Source organism: Poecilia reticulata, linkage group LG8 (genome assembly GCF_000633615.1).
Source record: "Poecilia reticulata strain Guanapo linkage group LG8, Guppy_female_1.0+MT, whole genome shotgun sequence".
Taxonomy (NCBI): domain Eukaryota; kingdom Metazoa; phylum Chordata; class Actinopteri; order Cyprinodontiformes; family Poeciliidae; genus Poecilia; species Poecilia reticulata.
This window is the reverse complement of record NC_024338.1, coordinates 4,795,441-4,805,514: the sequence shown is the minus strand read 5'-3', so window position 1 is coordinate 4,805,514 and position 10,074 is coordinate 4,795,441. Positions and strand designations below refer to the sequence as shown.

The 10,074-nt window shown below is 37.2% G+C and overlaps 1 protein-coding gene across 1 annotated transcript in view; it reads right to left on the bottom strand.

The window, feature by feature from the left end:
- cpt1a2b (carnitine palmitoyltransferase 1A2b) overlaps positions 1-10,074 on the bottom strand; it is a 33,456-nt gene that overhangs the window by 13,481 nt on the left and 9,901 nt on the right. The window contains exons 4-14 of the mRNA XM_008415266.2: positions 9,324-9,501; positions 9,070-9,171; positions 8,455-8,592; positions 7,073-7,150; positions 5,926-6,033; positions 4,978-5,065; positions 4,696-4,891; positions 3,677-3,865; positions 2,216-2,321; positions 1,844-1,960; positions 536-700 (exon numbers count right to left, since the gene is read on the bottom strand). Of these exons, the coding sequence (XP_008413488.1) occupies positions 536-700; positions 1,844-1,960; positions 2,216-2,321; positions 3,677-3,865; positions 4,696-4,891; positions 4,978-5,065; positions 5,926-6,033; positions 7,073-7,150; positions 8,455-8,592; positions 9,070-9,171; positions 9,324-9,501 (1,465 nt within the window). The remainder of the gene's footprint in view (positions 1-535; positions 701-1,843; positions 1,961-2,215; positions 2,322-3,676; positions 3,866-4,695; positions 4,892-4,977; positions 5,066-5,925; positions 6,034-7,072; positions 7,151-8,454; positions 8,593-9,069; positions 9,172-9,323; positions 9,502-10,074) is intronic.

Genomic DNA, 10,074 nt, shown 5'->3' with positions numbered 1-10,074 from the left:
AAAATACGGTACCGTAGTGAAATTGAATAATTTCCACGGCACACCTGACGATCACTCACGGCACACTAGTGTGCCGCGGAACAGTGGTTGAAAAACACTGATCTAGTGGATGCATAACGTACCTCCAGCCTCTACTGTAGCATCTATTCTATGAGCCTTATAATGCAGTGCGCCTTATATATATAAAAAAGTTTTAAAATAGGCCATTCATTGAAGGTGCGCCTTATAATTCAAAATGGGAACATTATAGTGCGGAAAATACGGTACAACTGTGTTCTAGCTCAATTATCTTTATTTGAGCCCACAGATGCAGAATTCAGGAGAATGTTTTTGTTGGGTTTTGGTTTTAACAGAGTCTCTCTATTGTTCTGGGAGACACGTTGGCATGTATTACTGAAGGATCAGCATATTAATGTTGGGTCTCCCACTTCTATTTTAATTTTGGATAGCACTCAGTAAATATCAGACTAACTGGCTAAATTCCTGGATGTAGCTGCAGAACATGAATTTCAAATAAAGTGGTTTTGACGGTTACCCTGTAGTAGGCAAGCTGCAGGCTGAGCTGGATGAACGCATCGGGGCTGATCCGGCACTTCTTGATCCGACCCTTTCCGAAATCCCTGAAGGGGAAGACGTGGCAGTCCACATCGTCAGCCAAAGCCTGGGCCACCGCCAGGGAGCTGCAGACCTGAGTCTGGACCTGACAGATGGAAGGAGAAAGATCAAGATGGGCCTTAATGAAATCAAGTACTCAATGCTGACAGAACTGTAAGGGAATGAAGTTGACATGTTCAGTTGTGAGAGCACAGAGATGTGAGTGTAAGTATTTATGTCCTGTTAAAACCAAAGTAAATACGTTTGAATTACCTTCATGCACGCTAAGCTTAAAGGACTTTCTTAAAGTTTTTTTTTGGACTTTAGAAGCAGAAGCTTGGATGACACTAAGGGATTTTGTGGGAGATCGAAGCAAAAAGGTTTTGACAGGATTCCATCCACTGTCAGACTTGAAGTGCGACATTTTCTTTCTACATTTTCACTGCAAAAACACACAAAGTCTTACGAAGTATCTTAAAATAAAATTAGGAGCTTGTTCCACTGGCAGATTATTTCACTTATAACAAGATACGTTATAAGTGAAATAATCTGCCAATGGAACTAGAAAGTTTTTACCAGATTTAATGAATTATTGATTTAAAACAAGCTTCTAAATCTTGCTGATAAGTTCCTTGCAAGTTAGTTTTGTCTAATTTCAAGTGGACTAGGATATTTTCACTAGAAACTAGACCAAAAATAGCTGGTAAGATTTTGTGCTATTGCAGTATTATTCTGGAAACCAAAAATCCAGTTGTTTAGAAATCAGTTAAAATGTTTCCATTTTGAATTTCTGAATGATTTTGCTTTTAATCAGTAAGTAGAAAGGCAAAAAAGCCAACATGTTCTTATTAGCAACATGTTGAAATTAACATGATTTGGCAAATTATGATACCCAGAAAAATCAAGATTATTTTACATTCCCAATTCTCTTTTCATTATTACTTATCTATCTTATCTATGGATAAAACCTAAGTTTGTACTTTTGAAGAGACATTTAAAAAAATTTTAAAGTCAAAAGCTGAAAATGTTACTTTAGGGAATTGTGCTAAGTCCTGTTTGAAGTTTGCCATAAGCCATGCAGAGAGCATAAACAGCACACATGTATGACGCTTTGCATGTTTTATATCCACGGTACAACTATGTGCTACTTTGTGTTTCTGTGCCACATAAAATCAGAATACAATAAATAGAAATTTGTGGTTTGTAACATCGTCAGCCATGTTACAAATCTGACACAAAGAGCAGATACCTCTGGAGAGATTTCCCACACCAGCCTCTGAGGCAGCGGCAGCGAAAGATCCACCTCTCCTTTACAGTGTCCTTCTTCAGTGTAGCCCAGCTGGAAGGCGTCTGTAGCCAGAGTGTACTGGGAAAGAGAAACACAAAAACTGTGACATCTAGATGAGCAAAGTAGCTTTAATCCGGAGACACAACAGTTTTGACTCTGAGCATCAAACTTCATCCTACATAACCAACACAATGGCGATGTGTTTATTCTAAACAAAACACACAATGACAATGTTACAAATGTAGTTTCTTGTTACATAGCTCCAATCATCTTAAGCCGCTCCCATGCAGAAAACCCTTCCCAGAATGCCACAGCTGTGACAGACGTGCGTACCTCCCACAGATGGGCCACTGTCGGCGCATCGGCCCAGGAGTGCTCTGCGTTCAGGCCGCTCTTCCCGTTTTTGTAGATTACGATGGAGAAGGATTTATCAAACCACCTAGCAGAGGAAATGAAAAAGTAAAAGGAGAAAAATGCTAAACTCCAACTTGTCCACAGAATCTATGTCCAAGACAAATATATGTATGCTTAAATGGATGAACTTGGTGCGCAAAGGTGAAGAGCATGGAAAGCTTGGCTCAGACTGTTACGGTGTGAGCAGGGAATTGTGGGATTTGTAGTTTTTTCTTTTTTGCATTATGCAATAAACAAAGGAGGAATAATATAGATCAAATTTAATCTTGCAGACCAAATAAAGTTCCATCCAGAATGCTAACTTTTTACATGGCTGCCCCTAAAAAATCTACAGTGAACCAGTATAAACAATAAATCAATTACATTAGTAAAATTAAAACAAGATCAATAATTTCTATTTGCATGATTTGTCATTTTTCTATTTTCTTTCTTTCAACTGGATGACTGAAGTCTCCAGTCTGGTGCTTTGGTATAAAAAAGCTCTTTTTTTTTGTTTACAGGGAATTCATAATTCATTTTATTTGTTTTTTCTGTTGTTTATTTGTTTTGGATATTTAAAATGCCAACGTTAAATATTTGTGAGAAATTAAGGTTTATTGATCTTTGGGGAGAGGGAAGTCTGGGCCTCCATTCTGAAGCTGAGGCCCCCGCGACCCGACCCCGGATAAGCGGAAGAAAATGGATGGATGGATGGATGGATGGATGGATGGATGGATGGATGGATGGATGGATGGATGGATGGATGGATTGATGGATGGATGGATGGATGGATGGATGATCTTTGAGAATGTGTTCTTGCATTACTATGCCATCACCATTATAATTCTTAAAAACAATCTCAAAACAACAATATTATTATTTATCACAACAACTTCAGAGACAATTTAACATCTAGCAACATTTTTTCAAAGTGACAGGTCTTTTCCTCCGTCTGGGCCTGGGACGTGATTAACCTGGATGTATTTACAACTTTTAAATATTTAAGATTAACTTGATAAAATAAATTTTTTCTGATGTTTAGATTCGACCAGTCACTGCAGTCCAGTGATAGCAGAGAAATGATCCAATGAAATTCAATAAAACTACAGATTTCTTGACCAAGTTACTGTAATAAAAAAATGTCATCATTCACGGAAATTATTTTATTTAGAAAAACTGTAAGATTCACCTAAAAATGTTGAGCTGTAAGCTTGGTATTGTAAGTATTATTATAAATGTTGATAAAATCCTTAGAAATTCAAGAATCCACTTCATGAGAAACATGGATAAACCTAAGCTCATTAATATGACCCACTATTATTATTATTATTATTATTATTATTATTGGGAATGCTTTAAAAAGAATGTTGGCTCGATGACTATTTCCCTGTTGGGTCTCACCTGTCGTAACATTTGCCATGGAGCAAAGACTTGGCGTAGCGATCCAGGTTCCCCGCCGGGTCGTCTCCCTTCATGCCCTGCTCTTCGTCGTCCAGCGTGATGAAGAACGCCGCCTTCTCGATGGCGTCCAGAGACTTCTTATTGAGGCCCGATCTGAAGAACTGCTGCCGCATCTGAGCCCAGGGGATCCTTGGAGTGGAGACACACACCTTATAGTCACTGAGAAGTTGTTTGAATCCCTGGTTCACACACTCATAGGGTACAAGTAGGGTTGAAATGATTAATTGTGAGGAATTGATTCTTGAAATAATCGCCTACTATTTTAGTAATCGATTCATTGTTAACTGGTTATAGAGACTTAAAATAGGTCACTTGCTAAAAGAACAACACGCTCAGAGCAGTAATGAAGCCAAACCAGTGCAAAAAAAATATTAATTTTGCCTTTAAGAAAAAAAATTATGTTCAAATTCTGTAAACAAATCTTTTTCTTAATCCAATTATTAATCGGTTAATACAAAACTAGTCAACAGATCTTCTGATGTACTGATGATTTTCTCATGTTGATGTTAGAAGGACTTTTTTAGCTGAGGATTCCTCCTCTGTTTCAAATAATAAGGCGTTCACTAAAGGACTGCTGGTATTGAATATTTATTATTTAAAAAATTAATTTATTTGTTGATTTGCAACTTTTACTGCATTTCTAATATTATATAAAGTCTTAAATGGAAAAGCTGCAGAATGTGCAATTTCTTTTATCCGATTAAACAATTAATCAATAGATTAATTGATAAGTGAAATAATTATCTGTTGCAGCACTATCTGCAAGAACTCAATGCAGACACGGAAGTGCAATTGAGTCCTAAAAAATAATAAAAGTTCCCAAATGCATTATCAAAACATGAACAAAAAACAAAAGGAACTATTCTGTGTATTCTTTGTAACTTGATAGAGGAGTCAGTTAAACCCAGATGAATCAAACTTGTGGTGAAACTCTGACAGATGTCGCAGATAGTGGCTACCTGTCTCCAGCTGTCAGAGCTCCCAGTTTCTCTTCTCCAGGAAACGGTGGTGAAGAGTCGTCCAGGATTCTCTGTATCTGGTATTCGATCTCTCTGGGAGACAGCAGCCGGCCCGCCCGGTACACCCACAGCCGGAAATAACGCCCCCGGTGGTACACCGCCACAAACTCGCTGTCCTGCCAATGCTGGAGTACATCTGGAAGAAATAAGAAATATTAATTTCCTGATTTTTTTTCTCTGTATGTCTGTAGAAGGGAAGGCTCAGCATGCAGAGTTTCTTACCAGTCTCGACTCCTGGTGTTCGCGTGGTGTTGAACATCCGCTCACACTGAGCTGCACACAGAGGGATCACGGTGCCCGGAACACGACTCTGAAACAGAATCACACAAGCATCCTTTATTATTTATGAATCTATGCTTCTCTCGCTTTAAGTCTTTAAGTGACGTTTCCTGAAACCCGCGATAAGGGTAAGCGCACAATAAAATCGCATATCTTAAAAGTCTCAAGTCTGTCACACTTCTAACCACACCTGAGTACTGACAACACTCTTCGTTGTGGAAGTTGTTACTGCTAGAGGAAGACAGATATCAAAAAGATATCAGAAGATATTTAAAGTAAACAGTATTTTCTCCAGATAATAACTTCATTTAGGCTGAAACACAGTTATATTTTGGAGGATGATTGTTATTTCTACCTTTATTTCATCCTTTTGAGGTTTTGGTTCTTAACTTTTTGATGTTTGACGTCAATTTGGCGTCAGTGCTGGAGACACTCTGTTTTTACCTTTTGAGCTGTCAGTGTCTGTCTGTTACAGAAAACACTGGATTTGGAAATGTTGGCATCCTTTCAGATAACAGTTAAGATGAGGGTTTCCATTCTCTGAAAAAAACACACCAACGGCTGCTGTGTGTTAAAACTTGTAATGCTTCACTGATGATGTTAAAAACTGATCTTTTTTTATGTGTTAAATGAGTAAAATCTTGTTTTACAGCACCTTCTGGCTTCTCATGGCATGATTTTGTCATGCCATGACAAAATCCTAAACCTCTAATAGAAACAATGATTTCAAAACCTCATCCTTTTTATGGCAGCTTGAGGGCTAAAATAAACCTTCTTAAATTAGAATATATAAAAAGAAATCTGACTAGTCAAACCTATGACATGTGAAAGCTGTAAATAAAACCCACAAATAAGCCACTTCCTGCTTATTAGCAGTGTGTAGCTCCTCACCGGTGTGAGCTCCTCTCTGTTTACTTTGCGTCGGTAGAGCATGAGAGCAGTGATGGTGTTTCCAGCTCGCGCCGCCTGAACTGATGTTGGCGTCACATACAGGAAGTCCTGCAGCAAATGAGCAAGAAAGATTATGATTATGATTTATCTAATTGATTTACAATTTAAAATAAACATGTCACATGTGGATATGAACAATGGTTTTGAATGAAAAGGCATTGTATTTTGCCTATTTGTATAAGGATCTAAGCATAATCAGCCATCCATATAAGTAAACATTGCCAAACAAAACAGGCAATGTGGGAAAAATAAAATAACAAAAATAAGATTATATATTATCTTTGTAATGTTACAACTAGGGGTGAAAGTAGTTTTATATACAGTATATATAAGAAATCTGACTAGTCAAACCTATGACATGTGAAAGCTGTCATAGGTTTCACATTTCATGTGAAACCTATGACATGAACTATATAGAAAAAAAATAGTTTAATGCTCTCTGGCATCTTGCTTTGAGCTCAGAGTCTGAGAGGCTTTTCCTCTATCAAACAATTTTTTTTGCCTCTTTATATATATATATATAGCAGCGGTTCTTAACCTTTTTTGAGGTACCGAACCCCCCAGTTGCATATGCGCATTCACCGAACCCTTCTTATTCTATTAACTGATTAAGTCATGTTTTAGATTGTTCTTGAAAAACTAATCAGTCACGGCTGATTAGTGGGTGCACTCACGGCTGAACAGTGAACCCATTGATTCTTCACAGCAGACAGCCACTCCCCTCTCATGCAGGTACTACGTACCCCCGCTACATCTTTTACCCGACCGTACCAGCCTACTTTCACCCCTGGATGCAACACTCAATTTCGTCAATATACTTCATCCCACCTTGACAATATATAAAAGATTATTTTTGTAAAAGTAAAAATTTATCTTGATTTTCTTTAGGCAGATTGTTCCATAAACAGAAACGTAATGTTCCATTTCTTTAGTTCTGACTTCAGCTTTTTCTTTTTTTTTATCCTCTCAAACTAGAAATTACATCTCTTTGGAAATGTGCTGGTGATATACTGGTATTATAAACATACATTGCATAATGTAACAGCTATAAGTGCAAACAGAGACAGAGTGATGGATGAGTTCTTACCATGCCATAGTAATTACTGTTGACCATTATTGGCCCTCGACTCCTCAAGTAGACGTATTCCTCCCACCAGTCGCTCACCTGAAACCCAAACAGAACAGCTGCTAATTTACTTCTTCTTTCCAGTTCCAACAGAACAGAACAAAATAAACCAAGCAAGCTCTTTGTTTATCTTATCCAACCACAGTGAACCCTCGCTATAACGCGGTTCGGTAACACTTTATTTGAAGGGGAGTGAATAAGACTGACATAACACCTGTCATGAACATGAATAAACCTTCATGAATATTTAGGACTGTTGTCATAAAGCGTCATTAGGTAAATTATGACACTTTTAATACAAAGTTGACATTATTCAAAATGTCTTTGTTATGACAACTTGACATTAACCAAGAAATCATTACTGATATAAATTTGTTATAAAAGTATTACCGATTGCACTTTAAAAATTTGGTAACTTTTATTATTAAAGGTAAAGTTTAAGCAGCAATTAATAGTCTGTTAAGGGCCTTGTTGGCCCCCGGTTCTAGATGGGGCCAAACAGGGTACCAAAGAAGTTATACTAAATAAATGTCTTATGTTAATACTCAGTGGTGGATTTTGTTTAACCTTCACAATTTTACTTTAACAATGAATTAAAAATTATAGTGCTGCACTTTTAGCTGCTGTATGGAGATAGGATCACACTTCCATCTGCCAGGGATCTGCAGCCTGAATCTCTGAAGAATCAAGTGGCTCTTTGGCTGACTTATTATATCAAATGATGAAATATTGCTCTGTTTTTTTTTTGTTGTTTCATTCTTTTTCAAGTGTTGCCATGAAAAAATACTGACTAACCTGGCCCCTGTGGTAAATCTGGTCTAGAACCAGCCTCCAAACCTAACTCCTTATTATATAAATATTTTGGTAATACTCTGTAAAATATCAGGATGTTCACATAACTTTTTATACTCTAAGTTGTCTGAAAACACATTTTGAAAATTAAATCAGGTTTTATGATCAGTTACTCAGTGGTTTACCAAATACTTTGTACACTTGCTTAATTAAACATATATAAAGTATACTACTCTGATTGGAGTACAGTTCTGGGAAACTCTAAGTGCCTCTATGCATGAACGATTGCTCTATGAATCACTTTTTAAAGACAAAATACACTGCCATAAAATATTGTCCATCACTGCAGCGGACATCCCGCCTCATGAGAGTAGGATGATGCGCCGTGGTGGGCGTTCCTTATTTTGATTTCTGAAAGGTGGCAACCCTAATTGTGAGAAATGTCTCAAACTGTCACACATAGAAAAAAATTGAGCGAGAAACGGCCAGCAAATGAAACAAGTTCATTAAGCTTTATTTTTCATATTTAATCAGTGAAGGAATCTACTTACATAGTTGGTGGCCCACAGAGCTTTGAGTTTTAGGTAGCGCTGCAGTCGGTGTCCAAGGGTCGACTCAAACTCATTGGCCAACTTAGTCATTTGCTGAAACTCTGAATCCGTCAGCAGAGGGCGCACTGACTCTAGATACTAGAGACAAACAGGGAGTGACAAAAGGGAAGCAAGGACGGGTAATCCAGAGGTGTCTGTGTGTATTAGAGCTGTTTTATTATACATATATCTGTCCCTTAAACCTTTTCATACATATATCTGTCCCTTAAACCTTTTCAAGCTTTTAATTGTTTCAATTTCTTGAGATTTTTAGTTGTACAGAAACAAAAAGTGAAAGGAAAGACTTTTTTTTAAAATAAATTTTAAACATATTTAAAAATTCAAACATATTGAAAGTGTGAATTTCCTTCAGAAGTTACCTAATATGTAAAAATAATGTGATTCAGATGTTCTGTGAAGGTTTGTCAGAGAACAGTAGTAAACAAGCAGCTTGATGAAGACTCAACAGTGGGAAGAATGTAACAAATGCAAAACTTACACAGACATGGCTGTTTGCAGAAACTGACAGGAGAGCACTAATCAGAGAAGAACATAGAACAGATGAAGAAGAATTACCCTGCTCAGAGTGTCTTGTATGCCAGGAACTGGGAGATGAGGGAGGGAGGTTTGATAGCTGTACAGCAAAGGCTTCTTTCTTGAAAATAAACTCATTAGAGTCTGAGAAGAACAAAAAAAAAGACCTTTGTGTCATTTTCAGAAAGTTTACAGATGATAATAACAGTTTTTTAAAACAGATTTTAAATGAAAATTCACTCAGATTTAATAAATGACAATCACTGGTATGCAGAGGAAACCACCCTGGCTCTTACCACCCAGACTTTGGTGGTGTTGGAGACTCTCCCATGCTGTTCGAACATCCAGCAGTGGTAGGAGAGCAGCAGCTTGAGGCAGAAGCGCAGGGCAAGGATGAGGGAAAGCCACAGCAGGGTGCTGAAGACCAGAGCTGACACCATGGTTTGACCCTGACTACTCAGAGAAACATGCAGACTGCACAGAAAGACGGGAACAAACGTCATCACAAAGGGAACTGCAAATATTAACACGAGCTTCAATTAATTCTGACGAATAAAATGGGAAAACATATTTATCTTTACAGGTAAAATGTGTCTGTGGAGAACTAAGATTAGGAAAGACCAACAGCTCCATCTATTGGTAAAAAGAAGCAGTCAATGTTCTATAATCATATGTGGTTAAAATAAACATGTATGGAAAAATATTAAAATTCCAAAAATTATTCATTATTATTCTGTGACTAAATAACACAGTTGGTCAAAAATATTGTTAAAAATAAAATTAAAAATAAAATGGACTTAGACTTGACTCTGGACTTAATCAGAAAGTCTTAAAACTTATTGTGACTTGTAAAAAAAACAAAAACAAAAAAAAAAGTGGAAAAGTATCTCCTTCCTTATAAATGTACTCTATTTTGGTTTGTTTCAGAACAAATACATTTAAAAATTTAAAACATCCATCCATCCATCCATCCATCCATCCATCCATCCATCCATCCATCCATCCATCCATCCATCCATCCATCCATCCATCCATCCATCCATCCAT